Here is an 18,984-nt window from a genome sequence, read left to right on the forward strand (position 1 = left end):
CACAAATTACTTAATAAGTCTGTTTTCTGACTTGCAATCTGTATCTTATGCAATGAAACCACTCAACAAAAGCTGGGGAAAAAAAAAAGCCCCCTTGCGTTTTTTCAGTGTAGCCTGAATGACAGAAAACGTCCATTGTGGTTGTAAAGAGTGGCTCCAGATCAACTTCTTTAAATTTTTGTGAACATAAATTTATCATGCGCGTCTCGGAGCTGGCCTTGTTCTGTGAAACTCTCCCAGCTTGTGTTCCCACCTCACCCACTCAACTTAAAGCAATAACTCCCACCTATAAGACCAAAGCTCAACTTCAATTTCACACACATTAGAAAGACACATTACAAACTTTGAAGTTTTCATATATTTGTATTTCCATACAAAGAAAAAATTAAAAATGTAATGCGTGATGATAAAAGTCTCTGGAGAAACTCGAATGATGACTTCCTTGACTTAAAAAAATGAACGTGAGCAAAGAACCAGCCACTGATAACACTCAATTTTACAGCCCGAGTTAAACGTTACTTACCAGTAAACTCAGTTAGCGCTAGGTAACATTAAGATTAAACTGTCATCTTTACTGTACATACAGAGTGGATTTTTATATTAACTTAAAGAAACACTTCACCCAATGATAATGACTCACCCTGTGTCACCTTGAATTCTTGAAGAATCCAAAAAAGAAGAAAAGTATTGGCCTCTTAATTCCCAGTGAGCAAGAAAAATATGTTATTCTTCAAAAATTCAAGGTAACAGGGAGAGCACTTGATATACAAATGATGAGGATGACATATTCCTTTCATACAGGCTGTAAAATTAAGTTTCACCTTTATTTAATAGAGCTCAGTTTTCTTTCCTTATTATGACAAGGACCACGTTAACAGTGATCAGTGCAATACATCTCATTGACAATCACAGGAAAAATAGCCATTCTGCAGCAGAAAAAGAGGGAGGGAAGGATGCAAGTACAACAGCTGCACAGTTCTTTGCTCACATGCAACATGGATGCATTATAACATCTAAAAATTAAGACATCTATTGCATGTGAATACAAGTCTCAAAGCCCAAACTTTAGAGTTCTGTTGAAAAGACATGCTAATTTAAAAATGTTCCCCTCAGAAAACATCTTGATGAATCACACACCATCAATTATTGGAGGGAAGCTGAACGTTGGAAGAAGAAACTTAGTAGCGCCCTGCAAAAAGAAAATGTGAAACTCATATTAGTCCCAAGTACATTACTAATAAAGTCAATCTGCAAGATACATACTTGTATAATATGCATACATACAGAAGTCTGGATGAAGTTGGACAAGGTTTCTATTTTATGCATTTCTCTTCATACTTACGTGGGCTGTAGGAGCGAGACCGTGATCGAGACCTGTATCGACTGTAGTAGGGTGATGGAGAGCGCCTGCGACTGCAAAGAGACAAAGACGATTTAATACATCTTCTCCCACCCACTGTGTTAACATTGACTTTGTACACACAAATTATTGCTCACCTGTACCTATAGTCATACTCTTCATATCTGTCATAGCGCTCATAGCCACGGTCGCCACGGTCACCACGGTCACCACGGTCACCACGGTCACCACGGTCACCACGGTCACCACGGTCACCACGATCATAATGCGAGTCTCTCCCTCTCCTGCTGCTTCCGCCGCCGCCGCCGCCGCCACCACCTCCACCGCCGCCACCACCACCACCTCCTCCTCCGCCACCATTGCTGTTGAAATAAAAAAGAAGGCCATGATATCCAGGCGTCTTGTCTATTGAGGAACACAGCACCAAGTCAAAACTGATAGAAAGTTTTACAAATCACAAATAATTTGTACAGACGGGATGCAAAAAAAAAAGTGAGCCCTGACATCAGGACATTACCCCATCCCGGTACATTTATGCTTCTTAGGGACTTCAACCATATGATGAACAATCAATTCCACACATGAGGTTAAGGAAACCGATATGTATGTCTTGACATTAAGGTTGATCTTACTGAGTTGGTCGGCCCATGTAGATTCCTGGTGTGGGGGTATGAGCACGTTTAGTAATGGAAAAATCCACTCTGATGCGTCTCCCGTCCAGCTCCATGCCATTGGCACGCTCCATTGCCTAAGGAATACAAGAGGGAGGAGAAGACAAATATGTTATCACACCATTTTTAGCTTTTTGGTACTAATCATTTATTTCTTAAAGGCCAACCTACATTACACTCTTTAACCCCCTTTCTATGAGGTGCATGACTATGAGGTGAGGCAGACACCTAGTGGTGAACTTATGTAATCACACCTATATTTAAAAAACGAGGCTTTATCTGAAGTGGAGGACCTTTGAACCTGCATGTTATAATACTATGAAAACAAAGTCCCAAACAATACGTAGCTGACCATAAGTGGCCGTAGAATAGTTTTGAAGTGAAGAAATCAATTGAGTGGCAAAGGGCAATAATCAATACTAGACTTAACACTTGACCTCCAGCCACTTTTCATTGAATCCATCTAATCAGGGAATAGTTTACACTTTAAACACCAGATGAATGCAATTAACCAGAAAACAAATAAGTCACCGGTACCAGGACTGAAGATCATTTGGCATCTAACTAATAAACAAAACCACAAACACTTCACATACCTCTTTGGAATCGTCAATTCTCTCGAAGTAAACAAAGGCAAAGCCACGGGAGCGACCCGTGCGTTGGTCGTACACCACATTGACCCCTGCCAGAGGACCGTAGCGGGAAAACACCTCCCTCAGGTCACGCTCTGTGGTGTACAGGCTCAAGCCAAACACCCCCAAACATGTGCTGGGGTCAGGGTTTGCCTGCAAGGGTCAACACATGGTTAGAGTTGATGGTGTAGCACACCGCATCTACCTATGGAATGATTTGCATGCAAAAGCCATTTACTAGATTTAGTATGCAAAGCATGCCTTTTCATGTATACAGCATCATTTTACATGTTTTATGCACTGGGCACATAGACTGTAGACATGTATTCCAAAACTTAAACAGAGTGAATATCACAGATTAATAAGTTCTGATTTAAAAAAAAAAAAAAAAAACTTCTTGTATTGGCAGCTTCACATCTGCTTGTCACTTTTTAAAGAGGAGGTACTATTCCAGCTACATTGGATCCTTTTCTTACACCGTAACTTCTGGTTTACAACTAAGGCGTGAGCTTGAGTTACTACCGTATTTTTCAGATTAAAAGTCGCTCCAGAGTATAAGTCTCACAAGCCGAAAATGCATAATAAAGAAGGGAAAAACATATATAAGTCGCACTAGAGTATAAGTCGCATTTTTGGGGGAAATTTATTTGATAAAATCCAACACCAAGAATAGACATTTCATCTTGAAAGGCAATTTAAAATAAAAATAGAATAGAGAACAACAGGCTGAATAAGTGTACGTTATATGACGCATAAACAACGAACTGAGAACGTGCCTGGTATGTTAACGTAACATATTACGGTCAGAGTCATTCAAATAACTATAACATATAGAACATGCTCTAAGTTTACCAAACACTCTGTCACTCCTGATCACTAAATCCAATGAACTCCTCTTCCTCGGTGTCACTTCTGAACAACTCCACCAACTCCAAGTAGGATCTTTTTTCCCCAACGCACTTCTGCCATGACCCGCCCCTGCCGAATTTTGATTGGTTGAAGTGTGTATGTGTGACGATTGCTGATTTAGCCTAGTCTCTTACGTGACTGAGATAAATAATAGCCCGGCCTATTAATTGATATTTTACGGCAACGTGTTAATAATTTCACACATGGGTCGCTCCATCGTATAAGTCGCACCCCCGGCCAAACTATGAAAAATGCGACTTATAATACGAAAAATACGGTACTAAAAAGGTAAGAATCTAGGTACATTTTTGCAACAGGGTACCAAAACATTTTCCTCCAAGCATCTTTCATAAGGATGCCCCCGGGAGAATTAAACATGTGCTTTAAACAGCTCACTTTCCTGCTTTTCAGTACCACATGAACTTCTTAAAGCAATAGTGCACTTTAAACATTATTGACATTACACAAACTGTGGTCTTACATGGTGCCATTTAATACTACCCAACCTGATTAACCAGAAATCAATGTTTTAAAGTGATGTTGCATTTGTCCTTTTGCTGTTAGAGCAACGTTGTAAAGGTTTGCTTGCAAAGATACCAATCACATTGTTACAACAAAGTTTTGAAATGCATTAACTTAAGAGGTATACATATTTAGTATATGTTATTCATTCATATATTGATAATTATTGTCATGATGAAGCCCATACAGCATTTTCCTGGTTCGAGTCCCGGCTGGGGCCCTTCTGTGTGGAGTTTGCATGTTCTCCCCGTGTCTGTGTGGGTTTTCTCCGGGTTCTCCAGCTTCCTCCCACAGTCCAAAGACATGCACGTGTATGGTTAATTGATTACTCTAAATTGCCAGAGGTGTGAATGGTTGTCTGTCTCTGTTTGTCTCTATGTGCCCTGCGATAGACTGCAGTCCTGTTCAGGGTGTACCCCGATGTCAGCTCCAGCTCCAGCCCCCCCGCGGCCCCGATAGGGACAAGCGGTTGAAGATGGATGGATGAAATTTCTATTTGATCTCCACTAGGTTATGTTGATTTATTTTTCCCGCTCATTCAGTACTACACTGGGAGCAGCCCCTTTGACCCATAAACAAACATTACATGGCTCTTGCCCAAAATACATCAGAAGGTCCACATACCCTAACATCAGCATCTCCACCATGACTGTTGGCTTCTTTTGTGAGGTCATGGCTCTGTGGATATAAGGAAAGGAATGGAAGGTTGATAACAGAATGAGAAATACACTTGCGCTTAATTTTAAACTACTGGTAAGTGATGCTAAAATCATATAATACTTGTATTTATTTAATTTAATTTATTTGATTCATAGTTTCCCCTACCATTATATTGGGTGGCACGACACCCTCCATCCCCTTGAACATCAAGTACATTTTATTTAATTGTATTTTCTGAATAGCATCAGATCACAACAGGAGTCATTTAAGGATCCCTTTCCTATAGAACAGCTCTTTACTTTGTCCTTTCAGTAAACAAACTAAATAGCCTTATGTTATTTATCTTTTTTGCACAACAGCATGTAAATCCTGTCTCTACATGGTCGCATGTTTATAATTCTCAGAAAACTCTGACAACTTTGGAGATTCACTTGTTCAAGGATTGTTTGTTAAATTGTTTGGCTCTGATTATTGCTTGTATAATTGTGATCCTTCCGTCTGGTGATTTTTAACGCCTTTAAACGCTGATTAATTTATCCATGTGGGGATTGACCATTCAATACGAACCTAACCATTAAATTGTCTGATTTAACACCGACCGGCACGCAAAAAAAAATAAAATATTCAGGCAATCCGCTACAGTGCGTTGGAAACACATGAAAACCAGGATTCCTTTAATTTAAGTTCCTTTTCCAAAAACTTAATTCTTCCCAAAACAATTAGAGCGTGACTCTTTTTGTATTCACTCTATTAAGTTACAGGACACACAGTATATGTGCATGTCCTCACTTATTACAAACTATGTGCAATAGGTCCACTCTACCATTGAAATAGAATGAGAGTAGAACAGATATTGAACGGTTTGTCGTGGTCATTTGAATAGTTCACAGGGTTCGTACACCTTTTCCAAGGTCGAATTAAACTTTTCAAGCACTTTTAAGGTCCATTTTCAAGCTTTTCCAGCTCCTTACAGCTGTGTTGAATTACATATTTCTATGAAAACATACTGAAATTTTTTATTTCCCCTTTTTTAAATCACGTTAAAAGAGATGGTACTATGCTCTAAACAACTAAAATTGTGTTTGTAATAATAGGAGGATGAGAAATTTAATTAAATTCCTATTCTATAGTTATTTGTTGTGAAGAAAATGTGGATTCAATTCAATTTAAGCACTTTTCAAACCTTGAAAACACAATAAAATTCCAGTATATTCAAGGATTTTTAAGCACCTGTACGAACCCTGAGTTCAAGAGGAAATGGCGTTTGATGTTAGTTGTTAAGGTGAAAACACATCAGTGGGGCTGTAAAGTTTGTCACACCCACAAGTTTGAGAACTCCGTTTTGGCCTACCATTTAATGCAGCATATTTGATAACTTGACCAGCAGAAAAATTAAGAAATTAAATCCAGCAATCCTCAATTCCTCTCTCACGTCTAGGCAATTGCTCTGCCCTATCTTCAGGACTCAAGCCACTTACCCTGCTTCCAGTGTGACGGTGCCGGTTTGACGAAGGGGAAGTGCTCTGGCTCTTCTTGTGGCGGTACTCATGACTGTAGGAACGAGAGTGGGACTTCCTCCGGTTGGAATAGGACCGAGAGCGTGAGCGGCTATAGCGTCGGTTTGAGTGCCGCCTGGAACGAGATCTGAAAAGGATGCAGCAGAGGAGGAGAGGCACTGAATGTATTGGCACACAGCAGATGACAATGATAAAGTTATAGATGTCAATCAGAGAGAGAAAAGAGAAGGGAAGTGACAATGCACACTGTGACTAAGCAACACATTCCGGCCCTTAATGAGCATTTGTTTGATTGTAATATGATGATCACAGTATCTAAAGGGCTCATAAAATGGGAAAAAACATACCTAGATTTTGACCGAGAGCGGGATCTGGACTCAGAGCGTTTAGATGCACGGGCTGGGCTCTGGGAGCTGGACCTGCTCTCCGACTTGACCCGAGATGGACTCCCACGATCCAATTTAGATGGGGAGCGTGACCCCTATAGCCACAGCAGTATGTTAACAACTTTGTCATGGACAAATACATGTATTTCATTATACAGAAAAACTATTAAGCCCAGAGTAGTGAGATGTGGTAGAGTACGTTGGACACATACAGTACACCTGTCTAAGTTGTACACAGCTTATGTACTGTGGAGGAAAAGGTTAGTTATCTTATAATTCCAATAAATAAATCTTTGGTTTACAAAATGGCCTAATATTAACCATATGATTCAAATTTACATGACAGGTCTATTTCCATGTTGACCTGGGCCACAAGGGGGAAATAAAACATGCATTTTCATGTTACATAACAAGGAGCATGGTAAAGAAAACATTTGTGACACAAACAATATATTTACTTAACCTAGGGACATATTCATTCTTCCAGACTCTTTACACGCTACTCCCTTTTCTCAGGATTTCTATCCTTCTTCGTTCTTCTTTTTTCAGTTTTCTCATTTTCTGATTCCAGGTCTTTTTTCATTTTAGCCTTTACACCGCAAGCGCTTCTATCTGACACCATTCTTCCGTCACACTTCCTCCCTTTCCAGTTCTATGTTCTGCTCTGTACATGTTTTCATTAGCCTTCTTTTATCTTGAAAATTTTCTTCATCATTCTTGGATAAAACTCTTCCAAATCCTTCACGGTCAATAACCTTAATGAAAAAAGAACATTCAATAAAATTAGGTTTAAGAAAAGGAGAATATTTAAAATAAAATAAAAAAGGAACACTGAATGCAGAACAATTACATTGCTACATTAAATTTGACTATTTCAGAAAATAAGTTAAGCAAAGTTACAACAATTTAAACTGTATTGTTACAAGTAAAGAGCTTAGATATGCGTCGTATCAATGTTTCAATAAGAGTGTGAAAGCAGGGAAGGAAGAGATGCATCAGACAAAAGTTACCTCTAAAATAATTGGATGTTAGATCAGCAGAAACGGGTTGCCAAAGTGCAATAACACTATTGGCTGCAGCAGTGGTATCCGCACAAAAGGTAAGGCTAATTTAAGGAGGATGGGACAACAAATAAACAAAAATAGGTGCTTTGGGGAATTGCGCACACGCAAAAAAACTGGACCTGCGCTGTTGGAGGGTAACAGCAGATGTCGCTGGAGTAGTAAGTTACTTAAGTGATGGTTTCCGCTCACGTGCTCTTTGGTCGTTTTTTCCTTTCGTTTTTTTACATATTCATTAACAATAGAAGTATACATACAGTTAAGTGCAGTACCAATATCAGTGCTATGCAAATCTAGTACGATTACTTTCCAGAACAAGGTTCCAACTCTTTCACATAATACATAGTTTTTATTGCTCTATGATAGTGCTACAGCTATGCTACAGCTATTGTGCTTCTCGACCAGATGTTACTGCGCATGTGTCAAACTCCAAAGCTCAGACCTTTTTATTTCGTAGTCCCGTCCTCCTTCCATTAGCCTTAACCATAGGACAACATACAAACGTGGAAGATATCGCGTATATAATTATATACACAAATGAGTCAGATGCAATACATTCAGCTATAAAATATAGGTAAAATGCGAAAATAGTTAAGGGCCAACCACGGTGACCGTTAAGCTATCTAGCATGCTAGCTACCGTGGTAGGAGGCTGGTTCCAGCGGTCTTGCTAACAGTGCAGGAACCGTTTGTGTAATAAAAATTACGTTTGATAACATTGTTGACTTGATACAAAAGCAGAACACTTCCATGCCTCTGTAACATGAGCAATGTTAGCCAACAAAGCCTGTAAAGTCAGCGGTAAGCTATCGAGTGAGCGTTAGCCGTTACATTAGCTACATTAGTAGTGAGTTCGCCTAACCGACAGACACACGGAAGAGATGGAAAGAAAGGCAGATATTTGACATAATTCAATGAAACTCCTTACCCGTCCTTCATAACTCCCATCCTCAATATCACTCATTGTTCAGTATAGCTAATACAAACGAGTATTTTGATAGAAATTAACTTGCACTGAGGTTTCAAACAATGTTTTGTTCTGGCCGATTAGCTAGAAGATGGCGCGTGAAAGTGGGTGGTATGTTTGTGTACGATGCTGCAGAATCTGACGTCACGTCCGACCTGAACGTCTCATAAAATGTTTCAGGAAAAGATGCAATTCTCTACTATGAAAACCAAAACAATATATTGGATTTTTTAATTAAGTCCCACAAGCAAAATTATATTTATTTATATATATATAAAACATAATTTCTCCATAAAGCTTGATTTTGAAAATCTCAGCCAACCTTTAACCCTTTAAAACAGAATTACGGAATTATTTCTGAGTCTATCCTAATTATTATTTATAAGAAAAGTATTATTAGTATACAGCTGATATACCATAAGGTTTTTATCAAGGAAATGTGATTATATTGCCTACGTTTCAATTAGTTTTTTTACTTTGTATTCAAGTTTGATTTTTACTTTATTTTTTTCTATACTGTGTATTTTGTGTTTTCTTTCTTCTTAAATGTACTTATGTTGTGTCATCAAAAAAGTAAAAGTACTGCATTCAAATTCTTCACAACTTCTTTCTTTCTTTTATACTTGTCACTGAAATAATATTAATGAAAAAATTATTCTCTTAACCACTTTACTGTTGGGGGAGCTTATGAATAATAAGAATGAATCATATTTTACGTTGAACATGTAAATTACTTACTTGACAGCTATCGAGTAAATGTAGTGAGAGTAGAAAATTTGAGTTCAGCAGATTTGTCTGGTTTCCAGGCAAGTAGAAAATAGCATAAATGGATACACTGAGTTGCATAGTTAAGTGTCTCAAAACTGTATTCTAGTATTATAATAGAGTGGATTTTATGGTCCACCATGGCAAATTATAACATTATTCTCCTTGAGAATGCCCTCTTTGGGAACCACTGGCTGAATATTTGGATAGAAGCAAATAAATCCCTATTCATCATCTTGTGAAGGTACATGATCTCCTAAAGGACCCTAGGAATATTTTTCCCATCAGACTTAATAAATAGTAAAACAGTGGATTTAAATGAAGGGAGAATACTTTTTCCCACAAGGTCAATTTATTGGTAAAGCTATCTCACAGCAGCTGGCTGGCTAATCATCTCTTTTACTTTAGCATTATGAAGTACAGTAATGGCATGAAGACAGTCAAAACGGCAGTTTGATCCTTCTTTCTAGAAGCCTTCACGTATATATTTCAGTCTGTAATGTGTAAGCAACATTATGGAGCAGGTTTTACCCTAATTGTAGTATGCCACCTTCACCGACTTTGTCCCATGCAATCCCCAAGTAGTATTGATTGAACTATTGCGCATCTTTTTCGTCACACAAAGTCATCATAATAAGCATCAGCATCTTTCTCAGTATTATGGAAACCATACCCAAAACAGCAGAAATGCTGTAATAAATGAATATCCCACAGACTGACGTCCTTCCTCCTAAAATGTCTCTTAAGTCATAGTTGGATGAGCCCAGCATTTTTAAAAGGTCTCTATAGAGTCACAGTGCAACATGAACCCTGAATATGTGTTAGCAGTAGGTCAGTCATCTTAACAGCACTAAAATGCTAAAGATTGACTACACAGTACATTCAATCTTCTACCTAAGGTAAAACATTTCTCAACACTGGGCAAGGGAACCATTGGATTTTAACAGAGACAAAGCACACGCTGGCTCATCTTTACAGTGGTAAGTTGGCATCACCCCATCATATTCTTCATTAATGTCAAACTGTCTTGCAGCAATTGTAAATAAACAATTATACTGCCGACGGACAGAGTGCAAATAACATTCTTTGGATTATCTCTTACAGGCGAACTATACAGTTGAATTGTTCTTAAAACTTGGGTGTAAGCTAAAAGTAGAATCTTCTGCTAAACCCAGCTATTCCTAAGTATAATGAATGTTATGTTTAGTTCAGCACTCTGATATATTTAAGCAGTATTGCAAAATTGTTTACAATGTAGATAGGGGAGCATTTCAAGCCATTTTTATGATCAAGCATATGAGAATCTGGTTCAGTTCCAAGATTATTTATACCTCTCTGCATTTGCTTAAACAGCCAATATTCAAATATGGCATTATTAAAAAAAAGATACAATCTAAGCCAAATAAAATCAGCAATGCAAATATAAAAAAATGTGCTGGACAGTCTTGGTAATAAATAAATAAATACCAGCATATGATAGCACAGAGCATAAAGAAGTCCATCTTCTTCCTGAACAGTTGGCTGAACATTTCTAAGAATCATCCCCGTTCTGGATGTCCATATGACTCCCTGTTGCTTTTCATCTGTCTGATGTTGTTACATCAGTGATATATTCGGGAAAAGTGTGATGTGCTAAAAGTTAAAAAATCAATACATCTATCAAGACTATGCTCCTTGATGTGGCCGAGGCCTATTAGGGATGTGTGGGTGAAGGTGTGACGTCCCTGGATGGCTGCCAGGTGTCTTCTGTAGGACGGCGGGGGCAGAGGCAAACACACCCCCTGCTGTGTGGGAGGTGTTAGTGGAGGAGGCATTGACCGCCAACTCGATTTTCCCCTCCAGTTTGACAAGCCGCGTCAGAATGTCATCCAGTAGCACAGCGATAGTCCTTTTCAGATCAGCTGTGTGTGTGTGTGATAGGGGAAGAGAAGGAGGGAAAAACAAACAAATAATTAAACACAATGTTCACACAGGAGAATGCATGTCATTTTATGTGCACGAAAGAGAGCAGTAACCCCATATATTGCACAGCATTCCTGACTTCCTCTTGAATGCTTACCATAACCAGCCATGGAAGTTCCCTGCGGCCCACCTGGTGCATTCTGGTTCTCTTCTGTCAGAACTTTGACGTAACGCCGGCTGAGCTCGAGGATCTGCTCACGCAGCTCAGTGCTGCTCTGATGGCGAGGCTGCTGTGCAGTGTAGCGCAGCAGCATAAGTCCCCACGCCAGGCCGAATACCAGCAGCAGCACACTCAGCTTCTGGGACATGTTCCGCCGCAGAAGAGCGCCCAGCATGGTACTGGGGAAGTGAAGGGGAGGGGAACTACGGAGGCCCGCTCTGAGGCAGTAGGTCTTTTCTTAGGTGTGACTGTACCAATAAAGTGATAATTACTTGATTCCTGAAGGGGAAATTCTTTTTTCCACAGTCTGTATCTACAGAGAAGTCAGAGGTCAAAGTCCACTGCAAAGCATTCCTAGAGCTGGTACGGATTCAATCTGCCTCGCTCAAGTAAACTCCAGCCGGACACACGCTTGCATTATACCCATACAGCCGAAGAAGCTGGTCTAACCACTAAAGGCATCCTGCCCCTCCTAAGAGGAGATGAGTTGAGCAACAGCAGAGGCCAGGAAGTGGAACCAGAAGGAAGCTGACGCCCACTCACAACGGCTATTAGGGTTTTTTGGAAAGGTGCTTTTGTTGCAAGATTTCTAACATCAAATCACCAATGCAAAATGAGTATTCAGGCAGGGGGTCCGCTGACATTGTTGACTCTGTTGGAGAAACACAACACACACACATATGTTAAAGTCATATTTTTAGGAGAGAAATTTTACAGCTCATTCTAACCTTTTTCTTTTAACAATGCTTAAAGGTCATAAATTGCGACTCATTCTCTGAATACAAAAAAAACAAAAAAACAAAAAACAACCTAATTTTTGTAGTTTCTTCAAAGCCAAGTTGAGCATTGTGGGGGTTTTTTCTGGGTAGATAAATGCACTAAGAATTGCCAACAGACACACAAACACCCCTGCATGTCCTGGAACAGGAACAAAATCCACCTCATCATTATTGGCAACAAGCTGGTGGCTACATCGAAGTGGTTTCCTAGACTATTTAGCCATTATTAAAGACAGATTTTGTTAGCTGCTTTGGTTCCGGGTGCACAATAGCTCACTCATCAACAAATCAACAAATGTTCTTCTGCCCTCTGAGTCCAGAAATGTGATTACCAGCTTAATATTTCCCTTTGCAGCTCCAGGTAGGATACACAGCATCAGAAAGAGGGCATAGAGGGCATTCATTCTCTAATCCCACCTCCACAATGGTTGTTTGACTGACAAATAACCCGTGAGTGCCCAGTGCACATGCAGGGGAAATTAGGGGATCATTTCTCAGTTTTTGCAACTTTGTCACCCAGTTCATTCTCAGCCCTCTCTCTCTCCTGGGTGTGGGAGTGTCACTTCAATTGAGGTCAGATAGGGGGCAGTGACTGAGGGAATAAATTATGAAAAGGAAGGTAACATAATCCGTTTAGTAATGCTTCCCAGTCTCTATCCAATCCACACACACAAACATGCCCTGACCTGGACGCTACTGTGTATCAGCAGGCGAGAAGTAGAGAAGAACTAGAAAGCCAGGTGCAAAGACTTGGTGAAAGTAACACATTATGACTGATAAATCAGAAAGCTCTGCCACCCAGATAGGTGTTGGTTTCTTGTTTCAAATGAAGCAGCTGGACAATATTTTAGCATAACATTCTGAACATGAAAAGTGTAAAAATCCATGATCATCCTATTTCAAAACAAACGTACATTTATTTTTGACAGTTTTAGCCATTCACCAAAGGGCTGTATAAAGAAAACAAGCAAACACAATGTAAGATACACAGGGATATTATGCACATATAATATTTCAGGCTGGATTGGACTTTCTGTGGAAGGTGATAAGGTGAGTTATTCCAGCCCCAGGGCAAATAAACCATCAGGATGATCTAGACAATATCCTCTCTTTATTGTCATGTCAGGCTATTCACCAGGATTGATCTTTGTTCCATGGAAAGGGACACCATTTAGGCCACAGTTTCAGACAATGCATGTTCCACTTGTGTAGGTATTAGTGTTCCCAATGGGGTGATTGACAGTGATAAGGCACACAGTGTCAGTTAAAATACCTAATCTAGAGGTTAAATATTGACCGTAGCTGTCACATGTGTTTCCACAGCTGGCAGGCTGGTACAACAGACTTAATCAAACGTCAATAATGTTTGGGTGGAGAAAAGTCAAGATATTGTGCATGATATGAAACTGTAACTTTGACTGAACACACGCTATCCTCCAAACACAGATTTGGCAAACGTGACTTGCTAGAGTTTTCATTACACAATGTCAGGTTCATATGTAGCTTCGTGAAAAGTAAACTCACCTACGACGAGTCGACGAAAAATGACACGAAATATGCATTTTATTCGTATACTACGCTTCAATAATTTTTCATCTAAAACACATTTAAAAAAATATGTTCAGTTCATCGTTAGCAGCCGCTCCGCTCAGTTGAAGCCATTTCCAACTCCTCTAACATTCATGTTAGCTCGACGTGTTAGGTCGAAACTTGACCGTCAACAAAAAGGCTAAATATCATCTGCAAAGGTAGAAAATCCCATCAAAAACAGATACTTTACCCCCATGTGTTGTCTGAGAAGCTATCTTGAGGTTGAAGCAGGAATAAACAGTCTCCAGAGAGGAGCTGGGTCGAGCTCCAGCTGCTACCTCTGGCTGACTGAATGATGCTTGTTGTTTGGCAAACCCGGGTTGCCGTTGTTGTCGCTGGGGAAATATCTGGAACAGTCCGCCCTCTCCGTCAAAAGAGTTAGTTAGCTGCAGAGCTACATGTTGAGGTGTCCGGTCACCCTGACAGTTTTTCCGTCTTCTTCTTCTTCGTCCACGGTCCCGGGAACGATGAGGTCCAAGCCAGCAAAAGTCGGTAACGAGAATTCCAAGCATGCAACTCTGCAGTCTGTCATGGTTCCCCTGGACGTCCACTGCGTACGTCATCACTACGGCATTCTGGGAAATGTATTCATACTCCTCGTGATCTCTCGATTTTAGTACCCTTTATCACAAGACCATACTGCAAAACAAAAACGATAAACAATTCTGCCTAGCAACATTTTTCCTCCACAAAAATAGGATACTGAAATCATCCCCCAGTTTTATGTTTTTCTTGAATTAACTTAAAATGTACGTAAAGTCTTTGAATTTAGTAAATGGAAGAAAAGCATAAAACAGTGTTTGCTATTCTAAAACACTTCTGCACTGTGTCAACTAACTGAAATCCAACTGTGTTCCCCCTTACATGTAAAAATCTATATATTTCAAATGTATTCAATCCATTCTTCGTCATGTATTAAAAATGTCTATCTGTGTGTGTGTGTGTGTGTGTGTGTGTGTGTGTGTGTGTACGTGTCTTTTGTAGTTCACTTTACGACCGTTAGAGGGACCTCTACAAACATTGCCATGGCAACGTCTGTGGTAAACAGTAATTTGCTGCGCAACAGAAAAAGCCCAAACCTATGAGTTTGGGATTTTTTTTTACAATGGGGACATTATGTCTTGATAAACCAGCTTTACAAGCAGTGGAGGACTACTGGGAGTACAGAAGGTCTGTGTCAACACTGGACTGTATGCTCCTGACTAATCTCTAGAGGGGTGCCATACACTTGTGAGCTAAGCTAACAGCTTGCGACAACTAAACACAACTGTTAGTTAATGCTAACTACAGAGGAAGTGATATAACAGCTAAGTTAAAGTACAATGCAAATTGTAAAATAACACAATAACCCTTTGTCGTAGACAGGGCAGCTTGTAGAATCTTTGCTTGTTTTTTATTGGTGCTTTGTCTTTGCCAGGATTGTGGGGGATGATGATGGAGGAAAACTCTTCACTCCAGAGGAATATGAGCAGTACAAGAGGAGGGTGCTCCCTCAGCGACTGGAAAACAGGCTTTATGTAAGCTTTGGGGTTCCAGGAGGTATTGACTGCAAGCTCATTGGTCCTGAGACACAGTGCTTCTGTGCACATAGGTAGTACATTACTCGATAACGCATGAAATTAGACATCCTTTCCCCCTACATGCCACCACACACGTGGGTGTACATAAATAAACACATTTTGGAGTAATATATTTTTTTCCAGGTACAAGCAACATAAGACAGACTTTGAAGTGGTTCCCTCTGAGCGACCCCTAGTCCTCCCATGCCAGGTCAGAGGATGTCATTGTTCTGCCTACCAGTATGTTCCTCAGGTTGGGCCAAACCCTGTCCGCTGCAGATGTAAACACTTACCTCAGGACCACAGTGAAGCTACTGGCCACTTGTGCAAAAAATGTGAGTCTGAAATCACTACACTTAAGGACATCATTTGTTTAATTTGAGCCCAAATTAAGCATCTTATGCATATGGAGATGGTTTTCACATACTTGTTTCCTACTTACACAATTTTAAGGCACTTCCTGTTCTGGGTTCAAGAGCCCCTACACATGTGGGTGTGGCCAGCCCAGCTCTGCCCATCAGACTCTGGTGAGTAGTCATTCATTCAACAATGGTGTAACACAAACACAGGAAAAAACATATTCCACAGAAATTTACAATATTGCTACCACAGACATTATGTTGCACACTTGGAACTTCATGTTAACTCAAATCACTGTTGGTTTTTTTTGGCAGGTTGAGACTAAACTAGAGAGGGAGGCACGTGGTCGGCCCCTAGGCAGGGATGTCCCATATGCTGGCATGGGGGGGCTGACGGGGTTCAGCTCCTTGATGGATGGTTACCTTGCTTTGGAAGCCAGAAGCTCAGGTGTGCACTAGATATGTAGCCTATATGTTATGTGATTTTAATTTGTCAACGAAAGATGCATTTTAAACTTTTCTATGTATGTATGCCATGTGAGAGGTGCTCCACCGGTACTGTGAATCTGGAACATTCTATAGACTTCCAGTTATGTGGAGCTACGTCAGACCCCAGCAAGAACAATAAAGAATAAAATATATTTTTCAGTTCACACACACTTTGATTCATGGAGTTTGTTTTTTGGTGATCCAGCCTTGATCCGACTGTTGGATCTTTGTGGAACGGTGTGCACATGCTTTGCACTAAAGATAGAGAAAGTTCCTATAAGAGGCATGTGAGGGCAGCAAAGAGCAGCATAGCATCAGTGGTGGACAAGCAAGTCAGCACACACAGAGTACATTCAGATCTAAAGATCTAAATGTTCCCCTTAGATTTCATTACCGCGTTGACTTCTCACCCAGTCTTCATTTGCAGGAGAGCTGTTGGGATGCAAACAATCATGCATTACATATTGCATATAAAATGTATAGAGATTTACTTCTTGTTCTTTTACGATATATATTCAGTATAGGGGATGATTGCACAGAGGTCCTTAACTGACAGGTTATCATGCACATGGAAGGAGAGCATTTAGTCAAATGCAAGAGTGTAATCAATGAGTGTTCAGCATGTTAAGAGTGCAAATTATGTACGACTTGACTTCTGCAGCTTTTGTGAAGTCATTTTTGCCTCTTCTGAAAAACATGGAAATGTAGTTAGTTGGTTGAATGTGCAGCATTAATTACTTTGATTAGATTGCAGATAAATTATTTCAATAGAATATAAGCCTTTACTTCTAACTACGTTAAAACTTTTAACATCATACCCTGGAATAGACAATGCACAAAACATAGATTGGAATTAAGGTCCTTACATGTGAGATTTACAACATCCACTGCTGGTACTATCACATGATTTTCATAATTTCTGCCATGTGTTTTTTCAGATCAAGCAAGAAAAGACGGTTGCCAGCAGAAATCTTCTGCATCGAGGATCAAAGAAACATCCACTAAAGCATCAGCTCAATGTAAGAGAGTGACCAAGAAACAGTGAAATGCAACATTCTTCTCAGAATCCATCTGTCAAACCGGATAGGATTAACAATATCAAATAAATCATAGACATCTGCTCATCTGTGATGTTTAATTATGTCCAAAGCTTAAGAAGATTTTGGTTGTTTCACATCTAAACTACTTTCTTTTTCCCTGAAGTGTCTGTCTTTGTCAGTGTCATGTCACATCAACTGTCAGCATCAGTGATTCAACCCCACCATATATATATATATATATATATATATACACACACATATTTGATAGAATATCCACTGTGGCTATACCACTGCTGTATTAGCATGCTTTTTTAAATAACCAAGGCACTTCAACAAAACCTTTATTTTGTGAAAAAAAAACAGTGAGCAAAATTATAGAACAGTAACTTTTGTGTCAGAAGAGAAGATTTAAACAATGTTGTCTCAGGGCTACAGGATTAAAAAGTGAACAGGAAGTGTAGAGGCCACAGCTTTGAATGACTTCAGCACATCTGCGCCCACAGGACATCACTAGTTTCTCACACTGCTCTGGTTTGATCTGGGTCCATTCTTCCTCAGTCTCTTCCACAGTTCTGTAACTGTAGTGGGTTTTTAGCCATTACTTTGTCGCCGAGAATTTTCCAGAGATTCTCTGTGAGGTTTAGATCTGGACTCTGACACTTCCTCCAACTTCTTTAGACACTTTGGGCTCAGTTATTTCCTAGTCTGACACAAATAAATTGAACTTTAGCAATGTCATGTCATGGTTTGGGGATGTTTTCTGCAGCAGGAGTTGGGCCTCTTGTACAGCTACATGGCAGGGTGAATGCAAATGTTTATGTGAACCTCCTTTGGCAAAGTGCTACCTTCACTGCAATTTTCTCACTTTCTTTTAATTTTTGAATCCCTAAGAAAAGATTGTTGAAATCTTCTCTTGTGACACAGTGGTTACTGTTCTTTAATTTTGCTCACTGTTTCTTCTAAAAATAAAGGTTTTTGCCTTGGTTTTTAAAAAAAAAACATAGTACAGCAGTGGTGTAGCCACAGCGGATATTCTATCAATTTCTGAACAATAAAAAATGACAGTATTTCAGAATAAATCAAGTATCAATACTTTGTTCTCTAATTTTGATCTTCAGTGTATATATTGATCTAATCAAAGTGAGGGGAACATTGCTATGATTATCCATATTTCCAAGGTTGACACAGTTGTTTCTTAGCTTTTAAGACATATCCGTTTGACAGAGCCTGAATACTAAATACTCGAGATGACGGATATGTCACATTTGGAAGTAAAGCATGTTTAGGAGATCTTATCTTTGGTTTTTTTTTCAGTATATTGGCTAAACGTGAGCTGCAGAAACACCATGCATCAACTTGCATTTGTATCTGTGAGATAAATAAATGGAGATATGAGAGTTTTAAAATCAAATCCAAACAATATATTAGAACTAATTATTTTAAACTTTAGAAATTTCAGGGCACATTAATAAAATTACTTGGTCATAACCAGGTAAACATAGGAACACGTACTATATAATTAATCCCAGTCATACCCTATTTGATACTGTAACTAACCCATACTTTTATTTATTCATATTATAGCTTCATATTTGTC

At 39.5% G+C, this 18,984-nt stretch overlaps 3 protein-coding genes across 4 annotated transcripts; 1 reads left to right on the plus strand and 2 right to left on the minus strand.

Moving 5' to 3' along the window:
* Positions 1–349: 349 nt before the first annotated feature.
* On the minus strand, positions 350–8,788 carry tra2a (transformer 2 alpha homolog). 2 transcript variants are annotated; one of them, XM_083925552.1, is made up of 9 exons: positions 8,646–8,788; positions 6,619–6,752; positions 6,233–6,398; positions 4,719–4,772; positions 2,628–2,816; positions 1,993–2,108; positions 1,504–1,722; positions 1,343–1,413; positions 350–1,189 (listed from the first exon to the last, which is right to left on the minus strand). In XM_083925552.1, the coding sequence occupies exons 1-9, from the start codon at positions 8,679–8,681 to the stop codon at positions 1,179–1,181; spliced, it is 996 nt and encodes a 331-aa protein (XP_083781678.1). In that variant the 5' UTR covers positions 8,682–8,788; the 3' UTR covers positions 350–1,178. The 2 variants fall into 2 exon arrangements, with proteins under 2 accessions (XP_083781678.1, XP_083781677.1); XM_083925551.1 differs by having other exon boundaries at positions 1,498–1,722.
* Positions 8,789–9,839: 1,051 nt separating this feature from the next.
* ccdc126 (coiled-coil domain containing 126) lies at positions 9,840–14,453 on the minus strand. The gene is made up of 3 exons (XM_083925969.1): positions 14,131–14,453; positions 11,509–12,223; positions 9,840–11,350 (listed from the first exon to the last, which is right to left on the minus strand). Exons 2-3 carry the CDS (start codon positions 11,744–11,746, stop codon positions 11,115–11,117), a joined length of 474 nt encoding a protein of 157 aa, XP_083782095.1. The 5' UTR covers positions 11,747–12,223; positions 14,131–14,453; the 3' UTR covers positions 9,840–11,114.
* Positions 14,454–15,045: 592 nt separating this feature from the next.
* On the plus strand, positions 15,046–17,392 carry fam221a (family with sequence similarity 221 member A; the record flags this gene model as incomplete). The annotated part of the gene is made up of 6 exons (XM_083926015.1): positions 15,046–15,110; positions 15,358–15,531; positions 15,644–15,834; positions 15,953–16,026; positions 16,174–16,306; positions 17,286–17,392. The coding sequence occupies 6 exons, from the start codon at positions 15,046–15,048 to the stop codon at positions 17,390–17,392; spliced, it is 744 nt and encodes a 247-aa protein (XP_083782141.1).
* Between the last annotated feature and the right edge of the window lie 1,592 nt (positions 17,393–18,984).

The sequence above is a fragment of the Echiichthys vipera genome, assembly GCF_963691815.1.
Source record: "Echiichthys vipera genome assembly, chromosome: 13".
Taxonomy (NCBI): Eukaryota; Metazoa; Chordata; class Actinopteri; order Perciformes; family Trachinidae; genus Echiichthys; species Echiichthys vipera.

Coding starts and splice junctions, on each gene's coding strand:
- tra2a (XM_083925551.1), bottom strand. CDS start 8,681: ATGAGTGATATTGAGGATGGGAGTTATGAAGGACGG. Junction 4,773..6,232: donor ACCGTCACACTGGAAGCAGG/GTAAGTGGCTTG, acceptor TTATATCCACAG/AGCCATGACCTCACAAAAGA. Junction 2,109..2,627: donor GAATTGACGATTCCAAAGAG/GTATGTGAAGTG, acceptor TGTATTCCTTAG/GCAATGGAGCGTGCCAATGG.
- ccdc126 (XM_083925969.1), bottom strand. CDS start 11,746: ATGCTGGGCGCTCTTCTGCGGCGGAACATGTCCCAGAAGCTGAGTGTG. Junction 11,351..11,508: donor AACTTCCATGGCTGGTTATG/GTAAGCATTCAA, acceptor ACACACACACAG/CTGATCTGAAAAGGACTATC.